Raw genomic sequence first — 12,521 nt, 5'->3', positions numbered from 1 at the left:
TTTATAGTTGAAGATCTTGCCTGTGATTGAAAGCCCATATTTTGGGGTGTTGTTCTTTGAAAGAGTTTCATGGAAACTGCTTTTCAGTGGGTGCTTCCCATATTCCCAGCTGCGAGCTACAATACTTTGCCTGGTGCGTGAAAAACTGCTGTTTAGAAAAGTCCTTGTGGTCAGAGGTTTCCTTGTTCCGCAAAAGCACTACCAATTATTTTCTTCCTTTATTCTCCCAATCTCGTTGACCTCCCTGGACACATCCCATATACCCAAAGGGTATACATATTTTAAAAGTGCACATAATGGATTGTTAATAGCATATGGTCAGAAGAGCTCACCTGTTCCCATTGGCAGGTGGTGGATCTCAACAGAGACCGCAAGTAATACTTTCGTTTAGAGCGGGTGGGCTCTGTGGTCTAAACCACAGAGCCTAGAGCTTGCCGATCATAAGGTTGGCGGTTCAAATCCCCATGACGGGGTGAGCTCCTGTTGCTCGGTCCCTGTTCCCGCCAACCTACCAGTCAAAAGCACATCAAAGTGCAAGTAGATAAATAGGTATCAATCCGGCGGGAAGGTAAATGGTGTTTCCGTGCGCTGCTCTGGTTTGCCAGAAGCAGCTTAGTCATGCTGGCCACATGACCCGGAAGCTGTATGCTGCCTCCCTCGGCCAGTAAAGTGAAATGAGCGCCGCAACCCCAGAGTCGTCTGTGACTGGACCTAACAGTCAGGGGTCCCTTTACCTTTAATGTTCACATTGCAATTTGTGAGCTTTAATGGTAGGGTTATGCGAGGATACGGAGACTTGCTACATAGCCATTACTCAATATAGTGCAAGGTGCACTTACAGATTTTTATTCTGAAGCTCTGTCTTGTTCTTCGTCCAGAGCTATGTGCGGGATGCTCCTAGGAGTGGAGTCATCTGGAATTATAAGGGTTGTAGACAAGACTTTTAGGGTTGAAAAGCGAGGTTTGTCTTCTGCAGTGCAACCTCGACTCGTTCTGGCTTGTCCCATGTAAGAACATAATAAGTCTTTCTGGATCAAGGCCCATCTAGTCGGGCATCCTGTTCTCGCAGGGGCCAGCCAGTCGCCTGTGGGAAGCCTGCAAGCAGGACTGGCATGCGGCAGCACTTTGCCATTTGTGAATCCCAGAAAACGGCGTTCAGAGTCATAGGATCTTGTTCAGTGGAGGCAGAACGTATCCATTGCGGCTAGTAGCCACTCCTAAGTAGAATGTGGTACTTGTGTGTTCTCTAGCCTCCTCCCCACTCTACTTGTTTGTGGTGATTGACAGTGGAAGGAGCTGATGGGGCAGCACACTATTTTAAGCAGGCTTATAAATAAAAGAGAGACGAAGGATTCATCTAATAAAAATATATAGAAGTTTGTGAGAATCCCCGTGACAACACTACCGTTCTCTGGCTAGAGCTAAAGCTCCCTCTCCTGGACAGATTTGCTTCACTGCAGTCATTTAACAAGGCACAAACTATTGATGTAGTGCTGGACTACATATTAAATTCAGTTGTGTGTTTCATTCCTCTGACTTTTTATCTTTTCTCCACGGAAAAGTAACTGTGGAAACCATCATCAGGACCATGCAACTTCCTCCCCAGCCCTCTGCCCCCCCCCGTAGGAAAGCAACATTTTCCCTGTCATTTGTCTACACTGAGAAGAATTAAAAGTGTGTATTCCACTCCCAACAACAGCCTCAAAGTCTGTTTCATTGAATAAATAGAAAAACCAGGGGAAAGTAGCATACAATTTCATGCCATTTGTTGACTGTCCCAACGTTTACTTAGCTTGTCAAAATTTTTGATAGAGTCCCACTTCACTGGTTCTAGGAAACAAAATAATGTACAAGATAATGAAGGTTCGGTTTCTTTAGATTTGTAGAAATAACTTTGCTGCAGTACAGAATACTGACTGCTGAAGGCAGGAATGACAACCGTGTACCAAAATAATGCTTAGGGGTTGAATCTTCGACCTCAGTCCTTTAAGGACCCAGGAATCAGTTAAGTTGATTCATCTCATTTTCCAGTGGTGTGAAAATTGTTAGGCATGCTCAGCCGTAACACTTGTATTATGAAATTAGTATTGGAAAGGTGAGGAAATTGAGCTTCTACTCTCTGAACTGGCCATAATTAAAGCTCTCAGAAAAACAACAGCAAAAACTGCTCCCTGCTTCTTTGGAAACCTGGTTATCTAAATCTTCAGCTTCCTGTTGTAACCTGTTTTTTTCTCCGCAGCTGTGCAGCAACATAATGAATCTGCTTGTGTTTTGGTGGCAGCTGAGTGGTATTGGGAACAGTGATTGTGTGTTGTTGATAAATTTTATAAAAGGCTTAGGATAGAAGGTGGTGAACAAATGGAAGACAATAATCCACAGTTCATGGAATAATTGATGAGTTTGTTTAAGAATGGAAGTGCATGTATGTGTGTTTTGAACAGAAGAGGAAGAATGGGCAGTTTGGGGAATGTGGTTTGTTTTTTATAGTTTCTTCCTCCATTCTTTTTAATGCCAAGTTTTCTTAGCCAGATCTTCCGAAGGCTGCATTAATTTTCTCAAAACAATTTTATCAAACAATGATGCGCAAACAAGGCCTGTGAGTTCGACTCTGAACTAAATCCAATTTGTAGTTAAATTTCATTGGTGTTTTGGCATAAATATGAGAACTAATTTTGTGGAATTGATGTTGCTTTTTAAGCCTTAACATGGGTAAGCTGTGACTGTGCTAGTGAACTAGAAGAGGGAAAGCTGTGGGAGATTGGCTATTTCACATGATCCCTGATAGCATGACTTAGAAGCATCTTATGATACGACTAATCCATAAAATAACATAACTTAAAAGTGTTGAGGCTTATTAGATTCCCATGAATGTGGCTTCCTTATATGTTATAGAGACCAAGCTTTTTAAAACCAAGCTACTTTTTCTTTTTACCATTATAAAGCTAACTGTAAACTATCCATTGCTGTCACTTGGCTGTGGCTTTAAACTTTTAAAAACCTGTTTCTCTCAGGGAGCTGCTATTCTCCAGTTACTCTAGTTGTCCTTAGATAAGATTACTTCTCAAAACCGGATGGAATACCGAATTGCAGATTGTATTGACCTGCTGCTCACTGAGCTCTTAACAGCATCCAAGCCTCTCTGTGGCCAAGTGAGGGACACCCCACACAGAAGATCTCTCCTCTGCTTCACAGCAAATTAGGTTGGGCTGTTGTGACTGAGGTGGAATAATGAACGTATCTGCATAATTCATGGCAATCTTCTACTCCAGAATAAATGCCTGTTCAATAAGTACATCAAAGAGTTGAATATTCCTGTCATTTTTTCTTTTTTTAAAAAGGGGGGTAGTTTTAAAGGCCTTTCCGGTATGCTGTGGAATTGAGGCCTGATGCTCGGGTTCTGTGATACTCATTGAAAACCTAGTTAGAATACTCTGTGTCCAGTGCTGACCGTGTTCTTGCCTGTACTGTGGTTTTCTTTGTGTTCTCCTGCATGTCAAGCCGATTGGTAACTCACAAAGTTCCCTTTCTCCGGTTTCAGAAGCCATTGCCCAGATGCTGTTGGATGCGGTGCGGATACCGCAGACTCAGAGCCGGGAGGACAAACATGTTTGGACAGGACATCACTTTGGGTCTGTAAGTCCCTTATTTTATGAGAGGCCTATGTGGGGAATGTCTGCAAGTGGTTGTGCAGTGGTACCCTGGGTATTTTGTCATGTGCGATGGACGGGAGGAAGGGAGCTGAGCAGGGGACGTGTATGTTGTACTCTAGAACCCAGCAGGACACAGGAGAAGCTGGTACCTCTGGTTGCGAATGGGATCCGTTCCGGAGGCCCATTTGCCACATGAAAAGAGCACAACCTGAAGTGCTGTATCTGCGCAGGTGCACGGCGTGATTTGGCATTTGTGTGCATTTGCAAAGCAGCAAAACCTGGAAGTAACCCTTTCCGGTCGGTACTTCTGGGTCGCCGCGGGACGTAACCTGAAAGAATGTAACATGAACGTAACATGTAAATAAAAAAGTGAGATTCTCAGGCTGCTGAATTTTGCACCTGATGAAAATCATTGTCCTGTTTCTGTGTGTGCATGGAATTGGAGAGTATGCTGAGCCTTCTTGGAAAGCCTCTCCCCACCCCCACAAGTCTATTCACAGGCATTGTGCTGCGTTCCTGTATTGTTGGACTTGGAGAAGTGTAGATCTAGTTATTGCTCTGTGGCCTTGGAACAGAATAGCTATGCTATTGTGAGATTGTTTGTTCTGTGCTAGTTGAGGCCCGAAGAAAACACTGTAGTAAGGAAAGGGGCCAACAAGCTTGTTGGGGCAGGGCCAATCCTAGGGCATCTCAAAGACTTGTTTCAGCAGCTCTCTTGCCCAGCACAGGCCCTCCTGGCTTCCTGTTACACTAACTTTGTTTATGGCTCTGACTTAGGGTGTGGAGTTTTTGTACACATAATGTAACCCCAACTCCAAGGTTGGGTGTCATTGATAGAGGAAAGTAGCTGGGAGGGCCAGGGAAGACTTCAGCAATGCAACCCCACCAGATTGTGTGAGAGCTTGAGTGGAAATAGCAGGCCAGAATCCTATTCTCCGACCTGTTGTTCTATCCCTCTGTTCATAGTTCCCTGACCTTGTGGGCATCCGGTTGTATATATGCCATACCTGTACATTTTAGGCTCATTTTGCTCTGAGAGCTAGGCATGGGAGAGATGATCTGTGGTAAAGAAGGTGAGGGACATTCTCTTAAGAGGGCCAGCAAATAGTTGGTACAGATTTCAAAAGCATCCCCCCCCCCAATACATCTTACAATTCCTTTCAGAAATAGAGGACAGCGTAGTCTGTTTCATGGGAATCTGCTGCCCACCTTCATTTTGACTCCTGAGCCTTTTATGAATCAGTACCTGAACTCTTGTTTTCTGATGGATCAGTGCAGCAGCAAATAGTCGTAAAATCAAAATACAGTTGTACCTCGGTTCTCGAACGGAATCCGTTCTGGAAGTCCATTCGACTTCCAAAACGTTCGGAAACCAAGGCGCGGTTTCCGATTGGCTGCAGGAAGCTCCAAAGATAGTTCACAAACCAGAACACTCACTTCTGGGTTTGTGGCATTCGGGAGCCAAAGCGTTCGAGAACTAAGCTGTTTGAAAACTAAGGTACGACTGTACTCAGTATTACCCTTTGGTGTACATGGGAAAATGTGCTCTACCAGAATGTTTTGTTGACAGTTTTGAGCTTTATTTAGGTATTTGCAGCTATTCCCCCCACCCCCATCTGACATGTGATCCTACAGATTGGGCATATTTCGGGTGGGGACTGACATAAGTGTTTATTCCTTGAGCTGGAAAAGAGAGGAGGAGCTGAGCTCCATAGTAAACCGTCTTTGTTTTCCTCACTTTTTAGGTTGTTGGGTTGAGTGCCTTCTTCATGAGGCTTCAAATCTGAATCCAGGCTGGTAAGTTCTTCAGCACATCTCTTATAGGCTTAGCTGTGGGGATTGCCTCATACTTAGGCATTGCACTGCTCCACATTTGACCTTCCTTTAGTGAGAGTCGGCCAAAGAGGCCTTACCCAATCCCCTTTATGAACGAGATGTACATAAGAAGTCATCATATATCTGGTCACTACTTACCCATCTAGTCCAGTTTAGCCTATTTGTTGAGGCCCCCCAGGGAGTCTCACTCGTGTCATCTGCTCTCTGGTCCTTTTACCTGGAGATGATTCAGCCTGGGGCCTTCTGCATTCAAAACCATAGCTACTACTGAGCTATGGTTCTTCCTACAATGAGAAATGTAGAGCGCTGAGGAAGCCCTTCTCAAGACTGACCCCAAATAAATAGAATATTACTTCCAGTAGGTCTCTTAAATAGCCAGCCTTCTTGTTGTTGTTTTTAGAAAACCGTAAGTCATTTCTGTTTAAACTGGTTTTCAAGAATATACTAGGACATGTTTAATTTGCAACGGTTTATCTTTGCTCATTTTTGTGCTTGCTGTTATGATTTAATTAATGGATAGTTTTTACAACCTCCTTTGATTAGCAGAGTAGCATGTTTTAATTCAGCGGGTTCAATACTGGGGAGGAGGTAGCAAAAGGCACGCACTTTCACCCATGAGTCATCAGGTTACTAGAGGCCTCACAGAAGCTTTGACTGCTGCTGTCTGGAAGACGTGGTGCCTGCAAAACATTGTCATTGGTATTGTAGCTGCCCTGTGTTTACCTCCAGCTGTACAGATATGTTTTGACTTGTGTGTAATGGAATGCTGGAGGGAACCATGGGAGTAATGGGACAGTTCCAGGCAGTTTAAGCACAAAGGTACTGTGCCTTCTTTACCCAAATTGTTATTGACTTGATAAGAACCCAGTGGCTCTACAGAGCAAAATGCCACAGAGAACCTGTCTTCGTTTACCTCTTGCTCTGCTCTAAGCAGGCATTACAGTAGGCTGACTCTTGAGGGCTGCAAAACCTATGATGTTGGGGTTTTTTTATTGCACATTGGCTGAAGGAAATGCATTCCTTGTAGAGGAGGAAATGGACAAGAAACCGCTTGCTTGAAATGAAGGTGCCTTCAGCAAAGCATTCCCTGAAATGTCATACTCTGGCCATGTCTGTGCTTCCTGGTCCTTTAGCAGGTCTGACCTTTTCTGCCCTGACTGACCTTTGTTGTGAGCATGTGCTTCTCGTCACTTTCCTGCAGTGCCAAGCCTGTTGTTTGCCCTTGATATATGTCAGTAGTAGAAGTACTTGATGCTGTTACATCATTCTAGCGTAGTACTTAGAAACGGAAGCAAGCCAAGAGCTGTGCCGAATCCAGCACAGGCAAGTTCTGCGTGCAGTCCTTGTCTGTAGAGGAGTATCATCTGTTGAGGGCGTTCTAGTTGATGAGATTTCACAGAGCAACGTTCCCTGTATCCTTTTAGCTACCTCGGGAAATGCTGTTTGTGGGCCACATGGTCTGTGAACTTTGCAGGGGTTGTGAGGACTGAAAGGCCCGAGGAAAGCAGTTTGATTCCAGCTCCCTTGTATATCATAGATTTGCATTTGTTGACAAGTTTATAGTCTTGGCCGGCAGCAGCATGATCACTGCCTTTGGCTAATTTTTTACCTACACAGCAGAAGGCAGAGGCCTCTTGTCTGTGCTTTCAGGAACATTTGCATCAGTCCTGATTCCCCCCCCCCATCCCCATTATAAATTGCCTGCTGCCTCTGGCGAATGCTGTCCTGGAACCTGACACAGGTAGGTGCTGTTCATGGCTCATAGCTTTTACAGAATGTAGGCCTGCGTTGTTAAGCCCTGATGCATCAGCATAGCTCAGCAGCTTTCAGCAGGGTTCCTTCTGTCCTAGAAGTGCCTCCAAGCTTTGCCCTTAGAGAGAGTGGCAGCGAAAGTGCCTCTCTCTGCCGTTTTATCCCTGACACACTTGGGAGTAATTTGGCTTTAACTAATACAAGCACATAATTCCTCCAGCCTGTCGGCATGCTTAATGCCTGCCGTTCTCTCCCATGTAGTCCCTCTTGGCAGCGACAGCACAAGATCAATAGCTCCTGCCTGGCCTGTCATTCCCGCCTGCAAGGTTTTCAGTTTCCATATCGGAAACGGCCTTTCCTAAAGAGCCCAATCAATATGCCGCTCTGAGGCCTGTTCTCGTTTGCTATATATAATCTGGACACACACTGTATGTTAGTGTGTGTATGTGCATAACACACACAGAGAGAGGATGAGCCAATCCTCTGCTCTTGCTGGCTGGGAGGACGCAGCTGTGCTTTTTCTTCTTCCCTCCTTTTTTACTACAGCTGCTTTCCAAGGCTCTGGCCTGCCTCTTTCCTCGGTTCTCTGGATGTTTGGCTGCTGTGGGACACAGGATATCTGACTGCCTTGTGGGAACGTATCTGGGCTGAATGGGGCATATGTGACTCTCTCTCTCCTCTGCAATTTCTGCTCTCGGCAGGTGACCTATTGTGCAAGTCAAGCGAGGGGACAATGACGAGCACTGCACCTTCCAAGAAGCCTTACCGCAAGGCTCCTCCGCAGCACCGCGAGATCCGGCACGAGCTGCCCATCCTGCGCGACGACCAAGATGGTGTGATTTTGGCGGAGCAGAGTCAGGTAACTGAAAGCCGGGCAGCTAAGGGCCTGGTCCCCCTTCGTCAGCCGAAGGGGTTTAGTTACCCCAAGGCAGGCCAGCCCAAACAGCAGGTGGATGGGTATGAGGTTTGCAACGTTAACTTTTCTTCCTGGTCTCTGGAGTCGAGCAGCGACAAGGAGCTAGCAGGGTGCCGAGCAGAGCTGAACCTGAAGAGCCGGACTCTGTCGCCTGTGCTGCTTCACGGCGGGAAAACGGGAAGGCGGAGTGTGAGGCACTGTCGGCACCCTAACCGCGGGCGGCTCAGTAAGTTCATGAGTCGAAGCGTAGAGACGGTAGTGGTTTCTGGGGACGAAGGCCGGAGGCCGACTTGCTCCTTCAAGAGCAGAAGCCTGGAGCGCTCCCTCATGTTCAAAGAGCCTGCTGAGATCTTAGCACCTAGGAAGTTCCATGTCCCATCGACCCACCTGCCCCTCAAGGGCATCTTGAAGCAGACAGACATGCTGCAAGTGCGGCCTGAGAGCCTGCGCAAATCTCGCTCGGTGGAGACCCTGGCCCGTGGCCGCCGCTCACGGAAGTACAGCGACCCTCAGCTGTGCCTGAGCAGGCAGGACAAGCGCGGCTCTGAGCACAACAGCGGGAGCTGCTCTGACTCTGTCAGGCGGAAGGAGAAGATCACAGAGGAGAAGCTCCAGTTCTCCAAGTTCCTGGACGAGATCACCCACCGGGTGCTGAGCCCTGTCCACTTGCACTCCTTGGGGGAGGGCAGAGCAGGAGAAGGGAGCCAGGACTCCCCCACTTCTCCCAGGTGCTCCACACCAGAAGGGCAGAAGGAGAGCCAGCCTGAAGGCACCAGGAGGACCGCTGAGAAAAGCCCTCGGCTCACTAGGAGGAAAGCAGAGCGGAGGCGCGAGGGTCTCGATGTGGTACCTTGCCGTAAGAAGCTGCCAGAGGAGATGGAGAGGGCTTCCAGGCTAAGGAGGAAGCCCGTCTTGGTGAGGGCGGACAGCAAGGAGAAGTTCCTCTCCATGGAGAAGCGGGTGGTGGATCTGTGTCAGTATCAGCTGCAGCACCTGGCAGAGCTGGGCTTGGCAAGGGTGTCTTCTGAGCAGCAGCATCTGCCTCCGTGGAAGACGCTGGGTCAGGAGGGAGGGAGGGATGAAGGGCAAGGCCAGAGTGAATACCCACCGCGGCTCGTGTGGCTACAGCCCCTGGGCTGCAGAACTAGCCCGAGGCCAGTGCTGGAGCCGAGCTACTCAGGAAAAGGGTCCTTCTCCCCTCCCTCACGTTGGAGCCAGGAGGAGGGCAGTGCCTCACCCAGAGCCTCCCCTTCCTTCAGCTTAGCGCTAAACAAGGTAGGTGAGTGAGGGACAGATGTTTGTCTGCCAAGTTTTGTCTGTCGTAGCTTAGAGCAGATCTCCTTAAGTCTCTGTGAGGTTTGACCAAAGGGGTTTTATCCCCAAATATTATCCACCCAACATGTTTCTTATCAGCTCATTCCCTGCTTGTGTTGATCCTTAAAATCGGAAACTGAGCCCACATGCTTGAATACTGAATACGCCATGTTTTCTGAGTAGCCCATTGATTTTTCTTCCTTCCTTTTGGCATCCAGGTTGCCCTGGGTTTGCTTCTTTGGAGATGCTTACCTGTCGAGTGCCAGTATATGTGTTTGTGGCAGCTTACCTGTTTTGCTAAACTGCCCGGTAAATTCCTCAGGCACCTTTGTATGAGTCACAGTTCTTGAGAAAAACTGCCACTCACTCCCATCCTTCACGGAAAGAGGTTCTTAAGCTGAGTGTACCCTCATGAAAAGGCGTTTTGTCTTTGCCCAGATCTCTCTCCTGCCCTCTTATATCAGGCATTGCATGCTGGGAGATTGCCAGTTGCCCCATACTGTGTAATCTGATAGGGCAAATCTTGCTGCAGTCAGTACGTTCAGGACCACTGTCTTAGGCTGGCATGATTGGGCACCTGCCAAGGCCCTTTGCCCTAGCAAGGGGCCCATCATTGAAAGCCCCCTGGACCTAGAGATGCAGTGAGCAAGCAAAAAGTAGCAGAGACCCGGACAAACTGGTAGATAAGCAGGTGGTAGCAACAAAAATAAAAAGAATGGAATCAGGCAGTTGCAGTTTGCTGAGGGTGTTTTGCTCAAGGGTCCTCCCCAAAATCTGAACTCAGCAGTATTTGTCAGTATTGTTTAGGGATATTAAGTCCGTATGGTGTAGTGTTTGATTAGGTCTGGGAAGACCAGAGTTTAAATTCCTACAGAGGCACGAAGCTCACAGAACGACCTTCAACTGCTAACACTCTCTAGGCCTAACCTACCTCAAAGGCCTTTTTCTGAGGAGAAATTGGGGGGTGGGGAGAGGCCCTGCATGCTCCCCTGAGCTCCTTAGAGGAATAGCTGGTTGGGAGGGGGCCAGGAAATGTCAGAAATAATTAAAAACAAAACAATGGCATGTAACTTGAAGTGTCTTCCTATACAATGGGGATTGTTTTAAGATTGTTGGTAGCGGTCTCATTTGTGTGGTGCTTTACCTACATGTATGGTGGCCTGAGCAATATAGAGTACAGGACAGTATACAGTATTTGCTGGCCAGTGGGTATCCTAAATGCAGTGTGGATGCTCATGGGCAGTAAAAGAGAAGAAAAAAAGTGGCTGGTAGTATCTCCCTTGGTCTGTTCATTAACGAAGGATCATATTCACCACAGAGCAGGTCTTCGGTTTTCATAGTGAACACTGTAATGCTGTCAATTTAAAGCTGTCTAGTGACTGAGATAATTTAGGCTGGTATAGTGCAGGATTGAATCCTAACCGCCCTGAGATCTCTGGCTATAGGGTGGTATATAAATTCAATAAATAAAAAAATAAATAAAATTAATCCCATCTGGGTGTGGTTGGACCAGAGCTCTTTGTATGAGAATTAGAGGGTGCTGTGGGTTATATCCATCTGGCACTTGTATGCTTCAGTTTGCCACTCTGAAAACTTGCCCATATTTTTCAGTGAGATTCTTGCTTCTGTTTCCTTTTTTGCACAGGAGCCCTTGACGGATGCAGAAAGGATGAGGTAAGTATCCTCGTCGCTTTCGTTATGCAAATCTTTATTTTCCAGGCTACTACGTTTATGCTCATTCTCTGAACTTATGTGATGGCTTTCCCTGCCTTTAAGGCTCTACACCAGGGCTGGGGCCTTTTGGGTTGGATGGGCCAGATCTTCATCTTCCCCCACCCTGATGGGCCAAGCTTGGTAGGTGGGTGGGACCACCTACCTTGCCAATCATCTGGTGTCATAGTGACACCAGGTGATTGATAGGTGGTGGTCCTGCCCACCTGTTAAAGCTGGGGTGGGGGAGATACTGCCCAAGTGGGATTAAACACATATCATCTAAAATTTAAACCTGCATTCTGCAGCCATGTTTCTACCTGCCCTACCTGCCATCACACATTATGTCAAGCGTGGAGAAGGTGGGTTTGGTTTTGGGACCAGAAGTTGTCACCTGGCAGGTCAGGTTTACCCTGGCCTTCGGCATCTGAGATACTCCTATTATTGGCACCTATTATTGTGACTGAAATTTGTTTTAATGGTTTTTAATACTAAATTTCAAATTTTTGTAACCCGCCCTGGTAATAAATTTGATGATGATGATAATTTGCAGGCCAGAGGTTCTCTGCTCTGTGCCCACCAGGAAGCGTTATCTCACAACCTTGATGGTGCAGTGGCTGAAAGGACGGTCCCGGAACGGATATAGCTGCCTCAGGCATAGATGCCAAAGCTAGTGTAGGTGGAGACCCAGCTGTACAAGCACAAACAAAGGGTCCAAACTCTACATTAGGTTTTCAACTTGCTGTTCCAGCAGGAAGAGTGGATAGGCAATCATTCCTTCCAACAGCAGGCATCTATTTTAATTTCTTGAAAACACGTTTTAAGAGCTATTATTTGAATGTGATCTGCTGTGCTTGGGATATGTCCTTTGTGCAGTCTCTCTCACTATGAAAGTTGGATGTGTACAAATATCTGCAGGAGGCAGCAATTTTTTGGACTGCTCTTAAATCAGTGAAGAACAACCCCAATACAGTAGTAGCAGAACTGTTGGGAGACTTTGTGCATGCAAGCAGATGTATGGCTGGGACAGCAGAAGACTTCTGTGCCAGTGAGCCGTTACACAAACATAGGCTGTATCTTCCTCCATAGACTGATTCCACTCACTTGCTTGGAAACTGGGTCACTTTTCCTCTGTGAGGGTGGAGATGGGCCGATGTCAACTAACCCGCCTCCCTGCATCCTTGCTAGATGTTTCATGGCAGCACGTAAATTATTGAGTGAGTCTCATCTTCCAGTGGAGGACACCTAAACTGCACAGCCCCATCTGGCTACTGTGTTTAGTACAGATACTGTAAACTGAGACGCTGCTGCCATGGATGAGTGGCGGGCTACTGAGAATAAGG

General features: G+C 47.0%; 1 protein-coding gene across 6 annotated transcripts in view; it reads left to right on the top strand.

Moving 5' to 3' along the window:
- Nucleotides 1-12,521, top strand: part of TJAP1 (tight junction associated protein 1) — a 42,283-nt gene that overhangs the window by 16,897 nt on the left and 12,865 nt on the right. For 5 of the 6 annotated variants that reach the window (XM_082217081.1, XM_082217082.1, XM_082217083.1 and 2 more), the window contains 4 exons: nt 3,539-3,629; nt 5,396-5,447; nt 7,940-8,097; nt 11,114-11,142. In XM_082217081.1, coding sequence (XP_082073207.1) covers nt 7,972-8,097; nt 11,114-11,142 — 155 coding nt within the window. In that variant the 5' untranslated portion in view covers nt 3,539-3,629; nt 5,396-5,447; nt 7,940-7,971. Of the gene's footprint in view, nt 1-3,538; nt 3,634-5,395; nt 5,448-7,939; nt 8,098-11,113; nt 11,143-12,521 lie in introns of all 6 variants that reach the window. The other variant, XM_082217078.1, reaches the window with a different exon arrangement.

The sequence above is a fragment of the Podarcis vaucheri genome (assembly GCF_965113315.1).
Source record: "Podarcis vaucheri genome assembly, chromosome: 3".
Classification (NCBI taxonomy): domain Eukaryota; kingdom Metazoa; phylum Chordata; class Lepidosauria; order Squamata; family Lacertidae; genus Podarcis; species Podarcis vaucheri.
The sequence above is the reverse complement of the archived record's forward strand: the minus strand, read 5'-3'. Positions and strand labels throughout refer to the sequence as shown.